The sequence below is a fragment of the Melozone crissalis genome, unplaced genomic scaffold (genome assembly GCF_028551555.1).
Source record: "Melozone crissalis strain CALT ecotype California unplaced genomic scaffold, PUWL_Pcris_2 ptg000029l_1, whole genome shotgun sequence".
NCBI lineage: Eukaryota > Metazoa > Chordata > Aves > Passeriformes > Passerellidae > Melozone > Melozone crissalis.
Genome location: NW_026535807.1, coordinates 11986377 through 12007027, shown reverse-complemented (window position 1 = coordinate 12007027; position 20651 = coordinate 11986377). Strand labels below are relative to the sequence as shown.

The following is a 20651-nucleotide window of genomic DNA, read 5'->3' as shown; positions in this document are numbered from 1 at the left end:
AATGGGAATTCGTAGGACTTGCAGTCCTTTCTGTGTATTCTAAATGTTGACAGTTGTAAAAGCTGTGCGTGTTTCCATGGTGATCCTTGGACAGACAGGAGTCTCATGTTCCCAAACAAGCTGTTTATCATGCTGCTTCACCAAATGTTTTGTTGTTGGAATATATTGCACTTCTTGAAGTGACTCTTCAAAACATTTCCTGTAGATGTGTTCCGAGAAGCTACAACCGAGTTCACTGTGGATGCTCGACCTCTAACGAAGGCTGGTGGTGAGCACATCAGGACACAGATCACGAGCCCCTCTGGCTCCCCCACAGACTGTCTCATCCAGGACAACGCGGATGGAACATATTTAGTGGAGTACACGCCATTTGAAAAGGGTAACCTTGGGGCTTGTTTTCTTTTACTTGAAAGGGGAAAACCAAGAGCAAGCAGCTCTTCTGCCACTTTCATTTGGCAAACCCCTGAGGTCTGCCAGTAACTTGTTGGCATCTTTGCAAGAGGTCTGCCAGCAGAGGAGCTAATTCTGCAGGAAGTAGCTCTATTTTAACTTGAAGAACTGGCTTTTATGGTAACTTGTCTTTAGAAGAACAGTTTGTAGATGGAATCTCAGTTACAAAACACTTGTGAAGTCTTGTGAAATGCATGAAGCAACTCTTATCTATGTACTGACATTTAAGTCTGTAGCATCTTGTAGAGCTATGTTAAGTCATGAGCATTTTTAGGGAATTCAGGAGATGTTTGCCTCTTTTTAACAGGTCCACACACAGTCAATGTGACATATGATGGTGTGCCTGTGCCAAATAGTCCCTTCAGAGTGAATGTCACAGAGGGCTGCCATCCATCGCGTGTGAAGGCACAAGGACCTGGACTTACAGAAGCTTTCACAAATCAGCCCAATGCCTTTTCAGTTGTCACCAGGTGATGGGGCCTGTTTGATCTTGAAGGAGTATTTGTGGGGGGGGAGGACTGTAGTGGTGTGTGCAATGCAGGATGTGAAACTCAGAACAAATATTTATAAAAAGGCCAAGCCATGTCCAGCTGATGGCTGTGTGTGCTATCTCATCATCTACTCTCCTCTGCAAACATTTGACATTAGGGATTGGTAGTTACTGAGAAGAAAATTCTAGCAAAATTTGAGTGAGGCAATGCTGAACAGCTTTGCATGGCAGCACATGCTGAAGGCTGAGCATTGGAAGTCAGGATACCACGTTTCCAAAAAGGATGAAAATGCAGCCAGAACATGTGAGGGCAACAAAACTGCTTTAGAAGCAGGTGATTCTAACTATGTGTGTTTCTGTCTTGCAGAGGGGCAGGAATTGGTGGCCTTGGAATAACTGTTGAAGGACCTTCAGAATCTAAAATTAGCTGTAAAGATAACAAAGATGGGAGCTGCAGTGCCGAGTATATTCCTTATGTTCCAGGAGATTATGATGTTAACATCACGTATGGGGGAGAGCATATTCCTGGTAAGAGCTCTTGCTCAGTGGCTTTCAGAAGAGGGATGAAGTCAAACTGTGCACTCAGAGTTCTCAGTTGGCTGCATTTCTCTTGTGCTGTGGGATGTTATGTGATTTTGGCTTTCTGCTTTTCCTCAGAATTCAGGCAGAAAAGGCAGTGGCATTTGCTCAGATGGGTACAGATGAGTGGAACGGGAAAAGGGACACTAACCCTTGACAAATAACTGATATTATATACAAGTGGTGTGTAATACTTTAGGTTATGAAAATAGCCCTTTGTTATGTGGATGCATTAACGATCCTGTTCTGCAGTAAGAGGGGATGTTTCCTGTTGTTCTCATTCTCTTTGTTGACATACTGAACACAGCAAGATATAAGGAAATGTATTGCCCCCATGATGCTTCATTTGCACTTCTGGTTTCCTTTATGTTTGGTTTTTTTTCCTGAGGTGTGAGAAGTAGATAGGTCACAGATGGTTGACACCAATTCTGTGAAACTGTAGAAGCACCATCGTTACATTTCTGGCTTTTGCAGAAGCAGAGGGGTGGTGTGGAGGCTGTGGGGTTGAAATTCCTGCCTGAAGCAGAGGGATAGTAACAAAAAAACCCTAAGGAAGGTAGAGAAAAAAGACCTTTTGTTCTCTAACTGTTAACCTTGTGGTGTTTAACACTTACCGTGTCAACTTCCAGGCAGTCCTTTCAAGGTTCCTGTGAAGGATGTTGTGGATCCCAGCAAGGTGAAGATAGCAGGACCAGGTCTGGGTACAGCTGTTCGAGCCAAAATCCCCCAGTCCTTCACTGTGGATGCCAGCAAGGCAGGAATAGCACCTCTTGAAGTGGTGGTGACAGGACCCAGAGGTAAGAACCAAAGTATTCCATCTGACTGGGCCCATATCTGTGTTTGGGCAGGTAACATGATTCTGGCCCAGCCTGCAAAGGTGGCGATGCCACTTGAGTGAGCATTTCCCTTGCTCCTTTTCAGCTGTTGTGTGCCCCTTAGCAGCTGACCCACATCATGCTGTGACAGAGAGCTGTGCCCTAGGAAGTGCTGCTTTAGACAGAGTCTTGGATGGCTTTAGCCTAATCTTCAGGGCTGGGAGAAGTGACTAACCATCATCAGTGAACAATTGTGTGTTAAGTTTTAGATATCAAAAAGTAAATCCAAAGTCTAGCATGTGAACAGTGGATTGCAGGAGTCTCTGAATAATGGTGAAATTGCTCAGTGGTCCCCAGAGAACAGCAAGGCCCTTGGAGTGATAGGATTAATGGTGTTTGCAGTAACCTAGAAAGCAGTGTCTCAGTGACAGAGTATCTTGTCAGTGAGCACCTGCTGGCTGCAAGTCTCACCTTGCTGGAGGTGAGAGCTGCCCCTGCATTGGAGTGTCAGCCTTGCTGTGCAGGTGCCCTGCAGGTAACACTTGTTTAATTCTAGCGGATGAGACGGATTCCCAGGGATGGCGCTCCCCATTGAAAGCAATTTCGGATTTCTTTAAAGGTGGTCCAAAGGGTGACACTGAGACAGGTTTGAACTCTCACTAACTACTGGCAGTTTTGGTTCTTGGAAATCCGGTTGGCAACAGCAAGAATCATCTGCAGGAGGGAGTGGGAAACCAACGGTGTTGCTTTTAGGCTGTGCATGGCAGCTATATACATTTCTTTTGTGCTTGCTTTACCACTAATCCTTTCTGTGTTTTAAAGCCAACTTGTAATTGTAGACTGCTTTGTGTGTTGATCTGAACTGATATGTCACATAATCTTTGTAGATTTAGCTTAATGCAAATTGAAATAATTGATCCTGCTTTCTTAGGTCTTTGGCAGCTTGCAGGGTGTTCTTGCTTAGGCAGCAAGCCTGCCTTTCTAAACACTTGATTGTGAAAGACAGCTGGTGAATGCTATACACCAGCTGGCTTTAGAGCTCAATTCTCTGCAATGAATCCCAATAATACGAAGTAATCTTGTAAATGACAGTACAGACAATTATAAGCATTACTCATTTTCTGTCTCAAAAGATCTTCAATGCACCTTTAGCAATTGCTCTCAACCTAGACTGTACCAAAAGGCAGATCTTTCTCCAGTATTTTCATGCTAGCTTTTGTTTACAGCAAGAAGATGGGAGCCCAGACAGCAGTGGATAAAAAAATCTATCTCAAGTCAATGGCTTTGAATATAAAATAAGGGAAGCTGATCATTGATCCATGCCTGTTGCTTTCATCATAAAAAAATTGAAATTTGTTGTAAATGAGCAGTCCATACTTTAGCTTTGTGCAGCAAATGACTATTTTAATAGCATAGCTGAGAAAAAAAAAATGTATTGCTTTTTTAGGAGTTGTGGGACCTGTTAATGTGGTAGACAATGGAGATGGCACCCACACGGTGGTGTACACCCCTATGCAGGAGGGACCCTACATGATCACTGTCAAATATGCTGATGAAGAGATTCCTCGAAGGTAAGGTGATAAGAGAAACTTTGTAGAACTGAGGATTTAACAATCCAGTGGTGTTCTCCCAGCACATAAGCACCATTTACAGACTGGTGTGGTGCTTTTTACTTAACCAGCGCAGCTCCTTGCATGACTTTATGGTTCAGTGGTGTTTTGAGCCCACTGCACCTGCAGCAGACAGTGTAAGAGGGCTGTATAGCATGTACTGCAGCAGCTATCAGCCACTGACTCGGGAGGAGGGAAGATAATGGGTTGCTCTTTTAGTCCCTTCAAGGTGAAGGTGCTTCCTACGTACGATGCCAGTAAGGTGACAGCGAGTGGTCCAGGGCTCAGTTCCTATGGCATTCTAGCCAGCCTGCCTGTGGAGTTTGCTGTGGATGCTAAGGATGCTGGGCAGGGACTTCTGGCTGTACAGATCACGGTAAGTAACAAAACCAAGCAGGACAGGAAACATGTTTTCTAGGTGGGCATGAGTCTCTCCTTTCAGAAGTGTCCACAGCTTCATCCTAACATACCCAATGTCCTGAAGACTGGGCTGCTGACTGGACACTAAAGTCTGGTACAGCAAAGTCTTGCACTCTGCATTTGTGAAGCTCTTGAGAGTGCTTTTGTGAAACTTTTGTCTTAAAGTGATCAGATATGCTCTGTTTGGCTCGTGCCTAACCTTGCACTCTGCAAATGCCCAAAATGACATAAGTAATTTCTTGTAAGGTTATGGAAATACTGGCATTTGAAATGGAGGCAGTCTTCTAGCAGTGTTCAGCAAGGCCATGAGAAAAAAAACACTCTGAGCATCACATTATGATAAATTAGAGCACACATCTCTCTCAAGATTGCCAGAAGTCATAAGCTGCTTAAGGAGATACTGCAGGAATGTTTTGATTTGTCTTTGTTACTACTCTTTCCAAAGTTTCTGGTGCCTGGACTCTGTGGCCTCAGTGAAAAGGTGTCTGATTAGTGGACCATAAACCACATAGCTGAGCTCTGGCATGCCTAGGTCATGGTATGCCTGGTTGTACTTGCCCTTCTGCATTCTTGCTCCTGTCCTGTCTCAATGCCTGCTCAGGTGCACCAAAGCAGTTGCCATTAATTCTGGTGTGCAAGTGTGCTCTTAAAGGATCCAAAATGCTTATCAGAGCTCCCAGCCTGGCTGGGGCTTTGAAGATCAAGTTCCACAAGTCCTGTATGGTAGAAGTGCATTTGGTGATCCTTCTGGCAGCATTTGTTTGCTTCTTATTCTGAGCTGTTGAATGTCAAATGTTTCTCAAGCCTTCCTGAAAGAAGTAAGCTCTTTTGTGCTGTACCTAAAACCTCAAGTCCTTTGCAGCTTATACTGTACCCCAGGCAGCATTAAGTCATAAAATACAAAACTGAGTCAACATGTGATTCCCTATAAACAGGCTTGGAAGACTTTCCAAAATGCTTTGTGCTTTGCAGCTGATGGGAAATGGTAGTTGAAGGGGCTGCACAGACCTGCTTTTAGCTGTGGACATTGCAGTGTGCCAGCAGCTGGATGCCTCATGCAGGAGGGCTGACAGCAGACTCCAGTAAGGCTTCCCCCTGCCCTCAGACCCTTCAGGGAGCAGCTGCCCAAGGCTACCCAGTGCATACTCAGGGCAGAGCTGCACAGTGTGACTGCCCATTTGTGCCTCAGGGAACAGGGAAGTGTTCCTAATTTCCAACATCAGTATGACAGTGAAGCCTGAACTTTGTACAATTAATATAAAGTTCATTAAAATGGCTTGCTGGTCTTATAAACATTCTCATATCAACGAAAGAGTAGTTAATGATAGTACTGATTATTTTATAGTGGTCTGATATCTTTCTGCTCCTAATACTCTGTTCTTGTTACAAAGTCTTTGAGCAAAATATCTTTAAACTTCAAAAAGCTGCAGTTCTGTATCTGTTTGAGACCACCTAAGTGTGGTTGTGAGCACATTTGATGTCCAGCTAAGGAAAATCAAAACCTTCATAGCACTTAAATCTTCTGGTTTGCATTCCTCAGGACCAAGAGGGCAAACCCAAGAGAGTGGACATTCATGACAACAAGGATGGCACTTACACGGTCACCTACGTCCCTGACAAGACGGGCCGCTACACGATTGGCGTTAAGTATGGGGGAGATGATATCCCGGCCTCTCCCTACAGGATCCGGGCTTCTCCAGCTGGGGATGCCAGCAAGTGTTTGGCCACAGGTGAATGCTGGACTCCTCTCTTTGCTGTTGTTTGTTCTGGGTGTAAAGCTGCCCTCTGAGCATGGTACAGTAGATGTGATGGGTGTACAAGACATGCTTGAGACTTGTGTAGTCTGGCTGCTCTTACAGAAGGGGTGTTCCTAAAGATAAAGAAGTGTCCACCCTGTGGGTGAGCAGGGATCTGTTTCAGCCTCTAGCAAAATCTGTCAGACTGCCTGGGCTGTTATAAACAGCCAGATGCAACTGTCTGATGCTTATTTTGGCATCAATAAATCTAGCTGAGAACTTAAGTGAATGTGATTTAAAAATAACATATGTGTGTGTCCACTGCACCTTGTTCCTTGCACAGTGAGCATTCCAAGAAGCTTTTCATTGCAAGCTACAACAGAATTAATTCTGAGGATGTAAATAGCTGGTCATGTGCAAAGGCTATTCAGGCTAGGTGTTATTAGTGAAAGTTTCTGCTGTTTTTCTGTGTGGTCAAGATTGGCCTGGGTCTGAACAGGATTTTGGGAAGAAGCGAACTTAAAGATAAGATATTACTATGACTCAAAAAATCATTACCTTGGTGTAGGAGTTCTCCAGATTTTTTGCTGTAGGAGCACACAGGGTGTTCATCACGTGGCTTTGGGTGGTCACTGTGGCATGCTCCCACCTCCCAGGAGGCTGTGGCAGGGAGCTGAAGTGGCAGGAACTAGTTACAAGAATACCACTGAACATTAAGTCCTTTGATTGTAGAATAAATAAATAAAATAGGCAAGGCCAAATTGAATGGGGAAACTTAATCTGTTGTTGTAGACCTGTGAGAGTGTGTGGGCATTGCGCAGTTAGAGTGCACCTGAAGCCTGTCCATGAGCTGGCTGCTATCAAATTGTTTTAAACAGAAATACATTCCTGACACTATGGAAGAAAAAAAGAGATCTAATCAAAAAACGAAGAGATATCATCAAAATATGTTTAAAAGATGCCTTCATGGGTAAATCTGATACTCTTCAAAGTAACTCAAGTCACTAACTATTGAAAGTAACTGAGATGGAGATTACTGCCAGATGCCAGCTAAAATTTCCCATTTCCAAGAAGTGCTTCTGATTCAGTGCTGTAAAGCTGAAATGCAATCACTGTAGGAGTAAGTGCTGGAATACTGCCAATGTATTAAACCAGCAGGTTCATTGCCAGTTGAAAATGAGGCATTTACCTGGTAACAAGTGAGGGTCAGAAGCAGGAGTACTCAATATGTACTACTGCAAATAAGACATAATAGTTCTCATTTAAACACAGTGTTCTTCAAGCTAGATCTGATTGCTTCAATTCTGGCATTGTTACATGGTGTTCTTTTTTTGGGATGTGTGGCAAAGCAGTGGAAAATCTTGTGTGGATAATGGTGGAGAAAGTGTGGCCATGGCTGCTACTGTGCCCTTTTATATCTGCTTACACAGAGAGGTTTATGTTAAAGCAGTGAAGCTGAGTTGCTGGCAGAAGAATGTGCCTTTGGCTCTGCATAAAGGAGTAGGATGATAAGAGTATGGGTTAAGGCATTGCTTTCTTCAAACTTAGCTTTTTTCCTCTCTCTTCCCATCCATCCTCTCTGATTGCAGAGGAGAAGGAGAACTGGTAGCCAGCTCTAGCCTACCACTGTGCTGACCAGTTTTACAAATGTCCCTTGTTGTACATCTGCTCCCAAAACCACATGTGTGGCTCCCTGGGACCAGTGCCTTGGTGCCATGCTCCCCAGGCACCTCACAGGCAGTCTCCCTGGGAAAACTGTCCTGTGAACACTTTCTGTAACTAAAATTGCCTTGTAGGTCCTGGAATTGCACCCACTGTGAAGACTGGTGAGGAGGTTGGTTTTGTGGTAGACGCCAAATCAGCAGGGAAGGGAAAAGTGACGTGTACCGTCCTCACGCCAGATGGGACAGAAGCTGAAGCAGATGTTGTTGAAAATGAGGACGGGACTTATGATATCTTCTACACTGCTGCCAAACCAGGGACCTATGTGATTTATGTCCGCTTTGGTGGGGTGGACATTCCCAACAGTCCTTTCACCGTCATGGTAAGCCAGTTCTGCTTAGCCAGTTCTGCTCCAGAAGTACCTCCCACTCAGATCCCTGCTGCTGTGTTTTATTTAGCAATAGGTTAACTGTGTGTGTAAATGTTCAGATATTTATTAGGCTAGCAGGAGCTAATGTGAATCTGTGTTCCTTGCAGAGCTTATTTTGAGCAGGCAATATGGTTAAGTGAAGTGGGATAGAAACCATCAGAGGATGAAGACTTGGCTTTTTGGAAGAAATTTGTTTTTCATTTCCTGACCAAGTAGTTCTTTTCCTAAATGATGTAATCAGCTGTTGTAATCAGCTTCTACAACTAATTATGTTGGCCATTGTCAGATACAGTGCTCTGCCTTCTCTGTCTCTCACTTTTTGTTAAGATGATCCCAAAATAAGGAACGGTCTGCTGACAGATCCCAGGGAAGCAGACTGTTAGCTCACACTTAAAAATTATTTGTAAGTGCTAGTTAAACTGTTGTAGCCAAATTTTCCCTCCTTCTAATTATCTTCCTTTCTATGTGCAGCACTCCACATTTAGCAAACAATACCCCAGTCCCCTGAGAAGCAGACCAGGTGCCTCTCAGGGCTCACAGAAGCCCTTAATGTGAAGAACATCTCTCTGTGTTGGCAAAACAATTCTCAGTCTTGTAATCTCAGCCCAAGCAGCCTCTGGTGCATCTTGGTCCCTGAAATCACAGGACTGTACTGAGTCCAGATGGGGCTCACGGGCGAGTCCCTGGGGCCAGCAACTCTGGCTCTTCCTACCTGTCATCCTGGCAGATTGCCATGGGTGGCTGAAGATTTCCTTGAGAGAAACAACTCCCTTGGTCACTGCTCAAGGTTCACCACAGGAAATGCCTCCTGAGGTCAGGGAGCCCAATCCTGGCCAGCCAAAATTCCCACTTCCTAGCTGACTGATACATTATGTGTTTGACTTGGGTGTCTCAGCTGGGGACAGAGAACACTGAAACAGCAGCATTTCTGTTTTGCATTGGTTTTCTCAGTGGAGTCCATCCATGCAGAAGTTTCCAGTGGGTTGTTTCATTAGGGTTGTTTGCAGTGCTGTAAATGGGCAGGAGGGGCTGGGATGGCTGAGCCTGGGGGAGCTGCCTGCGTGGGTGTCAGTCCCAGCCACTCAAGTTGGGTTAATGGGAGAGATGGGAATTTGCAAGTCGTGCTTTTGGCACACTTGGTGAGGAGAGCGGCTGCGCCAGAGGAAAACACATTTGGTGCCTTGACGACGCAGTCCCAGCTATGAATCAGAAGAAAGGCTTTGCTGCTATGGCTGGATGTGGGCTGGGTCATTCACCCAAGTGCATGAACCAGAGCAGCCTTCCCACAGCAGCTAGCTCCCCTGCCGCCCAGCTGGCATGTCATGGTGCACAGCACTCAGGGACTCCCATCCTAGGTTCCTTTCCCTTCCCTCACTGCATCAGTCCCATAAGAAAGCAACTGTAATATTAAGTTCCACCAGTGTTCAGGCAGAGCTTTCCACTGCCCTCCCAAGCATGCAACAATGGCACGTACTGGCTTTGTCCCTTTGCTGTGCCACTGGTGGCTTCCTCCAGTGCCTGCAGATGAGGGCAGTTTCCCAGCTTCCCTGACTGGATCCGGGTCTTTGCTATGGCAAGAGGATGGGGAGAGCTACACAGTGGGAGGAAGGTGTTGAACTGGAAGGAGCAGTGTGTTCTGAGCTGTGGAAGGTGGGAGTGCCTCCATGCCAGAATAACATCTAATAACAACTAACCTGCCTCTGCCCCTGCCCAGGCTGTAGATGCAGATGATGTCGCCACAGACTCGCAGGAGCCAGTGGGCGCTTCCCCGCCCGGATTCCGCCCTTGGGTACACAATTTTTACATTTTTCAGCTCCCCATCTGTGTTCCATTTCAGATGACAGCCTGCTTCTTGGGACTGCTTGATTGCTCTGGTCATTGTGTTCATTCTTTCTGTTTCATCAATTGTTTCAATTGTTCTTGGGATCCAGACCTTGTTTTTTCTTTGCTGCTTGAAGGGAGTCTCCAAATAAACTCATATAAACATGAAGAGGATCATTGCACCCACAGCTTCCACTTCTGAAATGTCTGCTGTTGGCAAAAGCACCCTGAGTGCACTGCTTTGTTTTCCCAGTAAAATCACAGTGTCTTGAGTTCAGAGTCGCATTGTGAAACTTGTTTCTTTTGTCCATTTTGTGTTGCAATCATTCTGCCCCATTTAAAAATCACTTTCTCTTCCAGGCCTTAAGCAACTAAATCCTTTCAGATGGAGCCACTTTGGGTCTTGTGTGCACTACATTGTCTTCCATCCCTTTGTGTTCCATTTTTATCTCTTCCTTTTTTCCAGCATGTCTTCCATCCGCGCCGTGTTTGATTTGCTCTGCTCTGCGGTGTGGTGTAAAGGAGAGCTTGGCCGGACACTGCTCTGGTGGAGCCCAGTCCTTGGCTGGCTGCAATAATCACACTCTCTTCTGCTTGTGCTTGCAGTGGAGTTGCTCAGTGCTCATTTGGCTCTACCAGCCCTTTTGAAGTGACCCATCTTTTTGCTTGCTTTAGGTTACAGAAGAAGCTTATGTTCCCGTTGGAGACATGAACGGCATGGGGTTCAGGCCCTTTGATATGGTTATCCCATTTGCTGTAAGGAAAGGAGAAATAACAGGTACCTGGAGTGCCTCTCAGGGAGATCCATGCTTTTTGTTAGTGTGTTTATCCATTTGCAGCTAACAGACTGGGTGGTCTAGACCACAATGTGTGTGGGAGGTTTGTATCCTGCTAGCAATATAGCTGTTTAACTTCACATTGAGTGGCACCCGCTGAGGATGAGTAGGATATGGCCCTTCAATGGTTTGAGTTAAGTGAGGGGATTCTTGGTGTGTTGCTGTGGCCTCAGTGCTAGGCTGTGAGCTCCTGCACTATAGGGCCTATTGAGGCTTTTTCCCTTCTGGAGCAGCTACATGCATCCTTGATAAGCTCCATTATTTCTTTTCTGCAGATGCTATAAAGCAGTTAATTCTGCATTCCTTTTACACATACCTTCTCCAAAGCAGGTGACCCCTCTTCTACAGGTCTGGCAGCTGAGAGCATTGCTCCAGTAGCACCCTGGTTGCACTAAGCTCCTGCAGACAAGGCCTGTGTCCCCTCTGCCCTCTAGCTCAGCAATCCCAGCCCAAGCCCTGGCCTGTCCCAGCTTAAAGAACAGTCAAATTTTTCTTTTCAAAAGTGCAGCAGAAGAGGGACCATCTTGCTACGAGGTAAATCAGTGCTTTTTATGCAGCTTGCTGTGAAAAGCTCTGTGGCTGCAGCAAACAGCCCTGCATGTAGAGTTTGTAAGGTCACAGGACTGTTTGCCAGATGTCTACCACTGCCTTGTATTCATGTAGCTTAAGTAGAAAACATGTCTGGTTAGTGTTCCCATTAGTCTCCTATTTGTGCCTGTGGGTAAGGAATTTAACAATTTAAAATGCTTGTTTAAAATGGCTAGACAATTCTCTGTGGGTGGGAGAGGGGAAGCAGGCAGCTTCTCCCTCTGTAACTCCCATGGTGGCCTTTTGTAGGTGAAGTACACATGCCCTCTGGAAAGATGGATACACCAGATATCGTGGATAATAAAGATGGCACAGTAACAGTGAAATATGCTCCTACTGAAGTTGGGCTGCATGAAATGCACATAAAATACATGGGAAATCACATCCCAGGTAAGTCTGACAAAGCAGGCAATGCAGATCTGAGTGCAGAGTCCTGCTGATGTATCTGCTCCCTGGTGAGGTTCCGTAGCTAAGTCATACATGCTGTGGAAAGATCTATCCAGGATATTTGACCATTCAGCTGCCCTTTCTCTGCAAGCAGTGCAGAGAGAACTAAAGCAAAGGAGTAAGTGCCAGCACATATGAGTTTCCATTGTGGTTTAATAGTACCAGCCAGGCTTAAAATGGATTTTGGTTTTGGGGAAACTAGCTTTTGTGGCATTTTATTATGAAGAAGAAACATACAATTTTCTAACTACTAGTTTTTCAGGTTGAAATTTACTGCCATGGTGCTCAGCAAAACTACTGGTTACAGTGTGTGTTTATCCTTAAAACTGCATTGGCAAAAAAATCTCAAAACTGTGGGGAGAACTGATTGGTTGAAATACTATAGTTACTGTTTCCATCTGATTGCCATAAAATAAAACACACATGCATATTATGCTGTAATCTTTCTTTCTTCCTGGCTGCTTCTTAACAAACAGAAACCACTGCATTTCATTCCATTTCCTTTTGTCCTTGCTCCCCCAGCTCCCCAGTGGAAGCACTGCCTGGCCTGGAGGCTGTGGCTGCCCTGTGGTTCTCCAGGCATGCTGGCTTTGGGGGGCTGGGCAGAATGGGATGTGTAGATAGGAGACAAAATACCTTCAGCATTGCCTGAGAGGGACTGCTGGTTCTGTTTGTACAGAAACACAGCATAACTTAGGCTGCAATGGGGAGCTCAGTGCTGTGTGGTGCTGCTTCAATCTCTTCAGCACCTTATGGATATAGCTCCCCCATAAGTGCTGACCTGTCTGCTGTATTGGTTCACTAACACCATTACCCTGTGCTGGGATGGAGAGATGATGTGCCACAATGTTTCTTTCTTGAAGGTTGTCATGAATCAAACTTTTTACTGTCTTAGCTGCAAAATCTAACTTTGGACTGAAGAGCTATCTATGCCTTTTTTTGAAACCATTCTTGATTGTTAGTGACTGTGCTTTTTGTTCTTGTGCACCAGCTTAGCTAATCTGAGGCTGGCAAATACGTTCTTGGATACCCTTCAAATTTGCTAGTTCAGGTTCATTGAGTCAGACAATGTGCTGTGCTAGTTCCTAATTCTGTGCTACTAAAATTCAGAATCAGTGCCTGAACTGAAAGCCTGCTTCTGAGTCATGTTCTGATTTAATGTGCTAAAAATAAACTTGCAGTGAGCAAGACCCTTTACAACATCATTTAAGCTTATTTCTGGTAACTAGAGTAACACTTACTCTTCCATGACTGACTGTGGCACAAATTGTGGAGAAGTGTCTTTTGAGGATGGAGACAGAGGCTTATTTGGTTTTTAAGTGCATTACAGTCACAGTAAGGTTTTTCAGATATCATGTAATGAGAAGGGCGTGCAGGAACATGGGTGTCAGTTCTTGTAGTTCAGACCACTCGTCCTTAAAAGTGCTTCTTTTTGGTTTTTTCCCTTTTAGAGAGCCCTCTGCAGTTCTATGTCAATTACCCCAACAGTGGCAGTGTGTCTGCTTATGGGCCTGGCCTCATCTATGGGATTGCAAATAAACCAGCAACTTTCACCATTGTCACAGAAGATGCAGGAGAGGGTAAGTCAGTTCTTTAAACCCATCCTACCCTAAACAAGGAACTTCTTGGTCGTGTAATGCACATTGGCTTTGATTTGCATTCATCTGTCCAACTATGAATCTCTGTGATGCCACACAAATGACTTATGGAAATATTGGGAAATATCATACAAATGCATAAAAAGCTGGTTTATTACCCTTCCTGAGAGCAGTAGATGTACCCTGTGGTACTGGGTGCATATTGTTTATTCAATTAAAAATCAACTGAAAGCAGCTTAGGGTTGATGACTGGATGTGGAATCACTGTTCAGGAAATCTCAAGGCTGAATAGAACTGTGGCCTTAGTGGGTTGGTCTGAGCTGGTTTGCTGCTGTCCATTGAAAACACACATTTAAGCTCCATTTTCAGTACCAGGCACTGGATATTTCTCTTTGGACCAAATCTTTGGACCTGGTGTTCACAAAGATTTACAGAAGTGCCACTCTTTTCCTAGGTGGGCTGGACTTGGCTATTGAAGGACCTTCAAAAGCAGAGATCAGCTGCATTGATAACAAAGATGGGACGTGCACAGTCACGTACCTGCCTACTCTACCTGGGAACTACAGCATCCTGGTAAAATACAATGACAAACACATTCCAGGCAGTCCATTCACAGCCAAGATCACAGGTATAAAGTTTAAACTTCTGGAAACACTTCAAATTAAAAATTAACCTCTGATACCATGGGGAACCTGGTTTGTGGCAGGAATTTGAAGTCCTTTGACTTGTTCTGCACTTAACCTTGTAATGTTTTGTGACTCGTTTCTCTTTATGTGTTCAGATGATAACAGAAGACGGTCTCAGGTTAAGCTTGGTTCTGCTGCTGACTTCATGTTGGATATCAATGAGACTGATCTCAGTCTCCTAACAGCCAGCATTAAAGCCCCATCTGGTCGTGATGAGCCTTGTCTTCTGAAGAGGCTGCCCAATAACCACATTGGTAAGATCTAAGAGATTACTGTGATAGTCTTTACTCCAGTTTGCTTTGCTTTGTAAAATGACTGACTTCTGTGCTCCTTCTCAGAAGTGTGTTGTTGAACCAAGTAGTTGATAGTGTTTGCTACAGTTGTCCAAAGACAGAAAAGTATGAAGAGTGGTCTCTTGTTTTCGCTTGCATGTGACATGCCAGGTTGCAGTTGAAGTGGGTTTTGTCAGCATATATGAATGGCCTTGTGGTCTACTTGAGAGCAACACTTCAACATGAGTAGAGACTGCTCTTCCAGTATTGCATTTTTTGGTATGATTAAGGCATTTAAATCAAGTATAACATGAATAAAAACTGAATAAATTTCTCACATTTCTCTGATTTGTAGGCATCTCGTTCATTCCACGGGAAGTAGGAGAACATCTGGTTAGCATCAAGAAAAATGGGAGCCATGTACCAAACAGCCCCGTGACAATCATGGTGGTCCAGTCTGAGATCGGGGATGCCAGACGGGCAAGAGTTTTTGGACGTGGCTTGGTAGAAGGACGAACCTTTGAAATGTGTGACTTCATTGTAGACACAAGAGATGCTGGTTAGTGCCCTCACAAAGGGACCCTGAGATGCTATGAGATATATATTGACTCTCCATGAGAGCACTGCCTCCCTCAGCATGCAAACACCAGGTCACAAGCTGCAAAGCAGCAGCTGCCATTAAGCACAGTCATTGCTGTCAGTTATTAACCACAGACTGTGCTATTTTAAAATATGCTTTGTAAGGTCCTGGCTCATGTCTTTGTTACAACCAACAGGGACTGTCACTGAGGTGGTGCTGGCTCTAGCATCATTTGGTATTGCAAGAAGGAAATGAGGAAGATAGTTATTTCCCTGTTAGTTTAATGTGGAGCCTTGGATAACTTTTTAGCTTGGTAGATAACTTTTCAACATTATTGAAGGAAGAAGGGATATGGTCAAAGACTTTTAGGAACTGAATGCATGCTGTGCCTCTGACTGATTAGGAGTACAGAAATGCCATTAAGGCATCATGCAACTCCCATGTGCCTATTATGATACAAACCTACCAATTAGCACCTGCCATGACTTTGGACTATTTTATGTCAGATTTAGAGTAGAGCTTTGGAAATCTGAGGCTAACTTATCTATATTGTAGGTTATGGTGGGATCTCACTGGCAGTTGAAGGACCCAGCAAGGTAGAGATCCAAACTGAAGATCTAGAAGATGGAACTTGCAAAGTGTCCTATTTTCCAACTGTGCCTGGTGTGTACATTGTGTCCACTAAATTTGCAGATGAACATATTCCAGGTAAGCAGAAGTGTTGGGCAAATTTTTGATTAGTACAACAGAAGTCTTATCTGGCTGCCCAGTGCTCTGGAACTGTGGGTGGGCTGGGTGATCTGGCTTGGACCATAAGTCCCAAAGATTCAAGGAGGTTTTCCCCAGGCAGCAACCATCCAAAACTCGTCTGGTTACATGCATGTATTTGACTTGGGCCTGACTGTTAGTTGGGTATAAAAGTTCCCCTGTAATCTCCTACAAGTCAGAAGAAGCTTTCATTTCTACCCTCAGTGGTGTGTGTAATAAGCAGAGGAGGAATGACTTGCTGTGATACTTACAGGCAGCCCATTCAGTGTGAAGATAAGTGGTGAAGGAAGAGTTAAGGAGAGCATCACACGAACAAGACGGGCTCCTTCTGTTGCAACAGTAGGAAGCATATGTGATCTGAACCTAAAAATCCCAGGTAAGCAACAACATCCTAATCCCCAAAACCACAACTTGCTCTTGTATAGCATGGGGTACTTGAGAAAGGGAAAATAGCAACTTTAGTTGTGTAAGGACATCCTCATATTAACATAGCTTAGGGAAGAAACACTGGTAATGTGTCTTTTCAAACAGTTAAAAATAAGCATAACCATGATCAACACATGAAAAAATAAATACTGGTGAGGCCTTAATTTAATTTATTCTGTGTACAGCAGCCTGGAGAATGGGCTGCACAGCTCTCTTTAGCTCCAGGGTTTTGAGATCATGTTGGCTGTTAAATGTTTGTACTGCTGTCTGGAAACTGTGAATCATGTAGGCCAGGCTTAGCTGGCTGCACTTATCCAGCCACTTCATCTGCCTCTGTAGCACCTGGGAAGCTGCAGCTGGCCAGGTTTTCTGCTCAGAAGCACACAGATAGCTGTGTGCCTCTTCTGTTATTTGTACTGAGTAATCACTTGAGCTTGGGTCCTGCTTCCAAAAGCCTTTGTCACTTTCTAATCTGCATTTTTTTATTCTCTTGCTAGAAATTGATTGTGCTGATATGACAGCTCAGGTAACCAGTCCCTCTGGGAGAAACTTTGATGCTGAAATTGTAGAGTGTGACAAAAACACCTACTGTGTCCGCTTTGTGCCACAAGAAATGGGGGTCCACACTGTGGATGTCAAATACAAAGGGCAGCCAGTGCCAGGCAGCCCCTTCCAGTTCACCGTGGGGCCGCTGGGCGAGGGAGGAGCCCATAAAGTGAGAGCTGGAGGCCCGGGGCTGGAGCGTGCAGAGACAGGTGTTCCAGGTGAGTCCTCTGCTCTCAGTGGGCTCCAGATCTGCTGGGTGCAGGTCTGCAGTGCAGTGTTTTGGCTAACAGGAGCTTCTGAAATTGCTAAGCACTATCTCCTGGGATGATGGGATGAGCTGCCATTCTTCAAATACGCTCACGTGGGGAACTTTGCAGTCTGTTAGGAGAAAGCTGCAACCCAGCAGCAGCAGCAGACTTACCCTTGTGTGTGCTCTCATGTGCTTCAACAGCTGAATTCAGCATATGGACACGGGAAGCTGGAGCTGGAGGACTGTCTATCGCTGTAGAAGGCCCAAGTAAAGCAGAAATCACCTTTGATGACCATAAAGATGGATCTTGTGGTGCATCATATATAGTTCAAGAGCCAGGTGTGTACTGAGACCAAATCACATGGAAACAGCATTGATTGCGACTTTCAAAGAAACTAAGAACACTCACTGCTTCTCTTCTCTCTGCAGGCAACTATGAGGTGTCCATCAAGTTCAATGATGAGCACATTCCTGAAAGCCCCTACCTGGTTCCTGTCATCGCCCCCTCCGATGATGCTCGCAGGCTCACTGTCACTAGTCTTCAGGTGAGACATAAGGAAACATCTCTAAACTTACCACAGAGACTGATTTCGTCCTTGTTCTCCAAAACCAAAATGGCTGTCCTTTCTTCTGAGTAATAGCCTTGTCTTGGTTGGTGCTTGTCAAGCTTAGCTTGCAGCCAGAGACATTTTTGGCAGCGGGCCCCTGGGTAGCTCTGGCTAGCCAGAGTTCGAAGGCAGAAGGCTCAATTGAGCATGTTAGAAGTGATAACACTTGGCAATTAGGAATAAGAGGCTCCAGAAATAGCATTGGAGGAGCTAAGACATGTTTCCCGTGCCATTAGCTAGGGGAAGGACAAGGAGAACTGAAATTTAGAGGTGAACCACCAGTGATCATGCTGGTACCAAGTTCCTCATTTGGAACGTGCGTGAAGAGCTGCTTTTCCATGGGTGAGGTAGCACAGGGCTGCATAGCTGGGACATCACTGCAGCCTGGCCAGGCAGACAGAGCTGGCCCCACCATGAGGTCAGGGTACAGATTAGCTCTGGCTGATGCCACAAAACCACAGAGTCACAGCTCAGATGATTCATGAAAGGTAGTGAACCTCAGAATGAATCACAGCTTTGTAGCTGGTCTGGGCTCATCTGGTAACCTCACCATGTAATTTGTGTATGTGTGTGGTTACAGGCATTAAAATACAAGTAACATTAAAGGCCTGACTGAAATCTCCAAAGCCAGAAGCTTGGATGTGAGACTGAGAATCTGTGTCTAAATATACTGTACTTCAGTCCTCCTTGAGTGGTGATTAGTACTTCAGTTAAAGCTTTTTTTGGTTATGTCCCAGCCGTGATCCCCAGGAGTTTGCCTGGGCTGCAGGAATTCTCCACCTTGGCTGTGTAAATGAACCATGACAGCCTGATCCGGTAGTATCTTTTCTAACTAGGAGTTACAAGGGCGTTAATTAGTCACTGTGGTATTGATGTTTGCCTTGTGTTTCATTTAAAGACTCTTTGACAGGAATACTCACTTCAATTAAGTCCTGGAGAGGCAGATAAAGCTGAGTATTCTGTAACTGAGTCCATTGTGCAGCATCAACCTCCGCTAAACCCACATCAGGGACTTGTTTATACGTTGTACCTCAGTTCTACTCAGTTGCATTTATTTCCCTCTTCAGGATTTAGTTGAAAACAAAATGAGGTAAAGTATGTTAAGAGTGAGATATTGCTGCTGCATAGCTGCATGGGCTGTGCTGGTCGAGGACCACTGTGGCTCACATGTGGAGCTGTCTCGCCTTCCACCGATGGCCTGACAGCACAACAACATCTGGTTTCATGTTTCAAATTACTTTCTTATGTTTGAGACATCTTGTGGTGGCGTTCTAAATGCAGCCTCTCGTGGCAAATATAAACATGTGTAGTACTCTTTCAGACATTTGGATTATCAGAGGCTTTTCCGTGAATGAATCTGGAACGAATGAATGGGCTGAAAAATAGAGCTGTAGCTTAAGCATTCTTTAAATCAAGTGCCTGAGTACCAAGGACTGACCTCAGTGATAATGGGTGACTGGTATCGTAAACCTGCCTCTCTTTGATGTGGCACAGTTGTCTGGCTTCCTAAAACAGTCTGTTACCATGGGAAAGTCAGCCTAGCCAACGTGGGTGACTCCTGAATCAGCCACCCCCTAAGAGGGAGAGAGCGTCTGATTTGAGAGTTCATGCAACTCACAACTTTATGCCTTTTGTTAAACCCTCATGCAGAAGTGGTTATTTCCCTGCCACAAATCTTGTGCTGTCTGAAATGAAAATTTGATAATCTGACTGTTGCGTTCTCAGGAGTCTGGATTAAAAGTTAATCAGCCAGCATCCTTTGCTATAAGGCTGAACGGGGCAAAGGGCAAGATCGATGCTAAAGTCCACAGCCCCTCCGGAGCTGTCGAAGAGTGCCATGTGTCTGAGCTGGAGCCAGGTGAGCACTGCTTGGTGATGATCAGAACAATTGCATGACCTCCAAAGCACACATGTTGTCACATAGGGAATTCAGTTCCTTTGGCTTACAAATAGTATGTCCCAAGGATGAAAATGCTGCTTGGAAAATGACTTCGGTGTCAAGAGCTGTTCAGTCAGGGTTATATTCCTGTTTTTCCACAAACTGCCTGAGCCCCAGCTTGTTTAAGATAGAGGTATTTAAGTCTTGGCTTGCCAGTGAAGGTGCAGTGACATTAGTAATAAATTAAAAATGATGTGGTTGTTGAATTTAACCAGGGAAGAAGTTTATTTCTCAAAGCCATGCTTCGATCGTTGACTAATAGTTTATGTTTAACTCACACTCACTCCTTCACATGAAATGTCAAGGAAGCTGTCTATAAGCAAACACTACAGAAAGCTCAACACCTGTTTCAGCAATGAGCTTTTCTTTTTCACTTGAAGTCTGTATGAGTTATGGTCTGTACCATGAACAAGCAGCAGCTGTCCAGCTGGGGGAGATCAATCCCGCCTCTGAGTTAACATACAATCAAAAATGTGAAATATCAGCAAATTGCTGAATTACTTCATTAGATAAAGGTGTGGTGTCAGAGCAGCACACTCAGCTCACTGGTAAGATTTGGCTCGCTCTGACCAGCTGCTTTTCTTCTCCCTCAGCTGCCAACAGATTGGGCTGTGATTCGGTTTTCATGTTTAGTGCATGAGTGAGGCAAATAATCCTCAGACTAGATGACAGTTGAGATCAGGTCCTAGAGAGCAAGGTGAAAACACAAGCTGTAAAACCTTCTGTGAGAAATACAGCATTTTCCTGCTTAAATACAAGTTCAGCAGCTCATGTAACTGAGTTTACTTAAACTGGGACCAAAATATGTCAAGGGCTTTCAGAAGCTGGGATTGCTGATCAGCCCTGCGTGGGGTTTAGTTGGTGGTTTTTGGTCGGATGGTTTGTCAGCAGAGCCCCTCTGTCCGTGTTGCAGATAAGTACGCGGTGCGGTTCATCCCCCACGAGAACGGCGTGCACTCCATCGATGTGAAGTTCAACGGCAGCCACGTGGTGGGCAGCCCGTTCAAGGTGCGCGTGGGCGAGCCCGGCCAGGCGGGCAACCCCGCGCTCGTCACGGCCTACGGATCCGGCCTGGAGAGCGGCACCACGGGTAA

General features: G+C 45.0%; 1 protein-coding gene across 3 annotated transcripts in view; it reads left to right on the top strand.

Moving 5' to 3' along the window:
• FLNB (filamin B) overlaps positions 1-20651 on the top strand; it is a 70709-nt gene that overhangs the window by 43899 nt on the left and 6159 nt on the right. For 2 of the 3 annotated variants that reach the window (XM_054280837.1, XM_054280839.1), the window contains exons 22-43: positions 206-379; positions 758-920; positions 1308-1468; positions 2149-2316; positions 3782-3905; positions 4164-4320; positions 5905-6094; positions 7897-8144; positions 9907-9981; positions 10689-10791; positions 11687-11827; positions 13336-13464; positions 13937-14110; positions 14264-14422; positions 14796-14999; positions 15576-15728; positions 16042-16164; positions 16712-16978; positions 17212-17349; positions 17440-17555; positions 19344-19476; positions 20471-20647. In XM_054280837.1, the coding sequence (XP_054136812.1) occupies positions 206-379; positions 758-920; positions 1308-1468; positions 2149-2316; positions 3782-3905; positions 4164-4320; positions 5905-6094; positions 7897-8144; positions 9907-9981; positions 10689-10791; positions 11687-11827; positions 13336-13464; positions 13937-14110; positions 14264-14422; positions 14796-14999; positions 15576-15728; positions 16042-16164; positions 16712-16978; positions 17212-17349; positions 17440-17555; positions 19344-19476; positions 20471-20647 (3477 nt within the window). The remainder of the gene's footprint in view (positions 1-205; positions 380-757; positions 921-1307; positions 1469-2148; positions 2317-3781; positions 3906-4163; positions 4321-5904; positions 6095-7896; positions 8145-9906; positions 9982-10688; positions 10792-11686; positions 11828-13335; positions 13465-13936; positions 14111-14263; positions 14423-14795; positions 15000-15575; positions 15729-16041; positions 16165-16711; positions 16979-17211; positions 17350-17439; positions 17556-19343; positions 19477-20470; positions 20648-20651) is intronic. The other variant, XM_054280838.1, reaches the window with a different exon arrangement.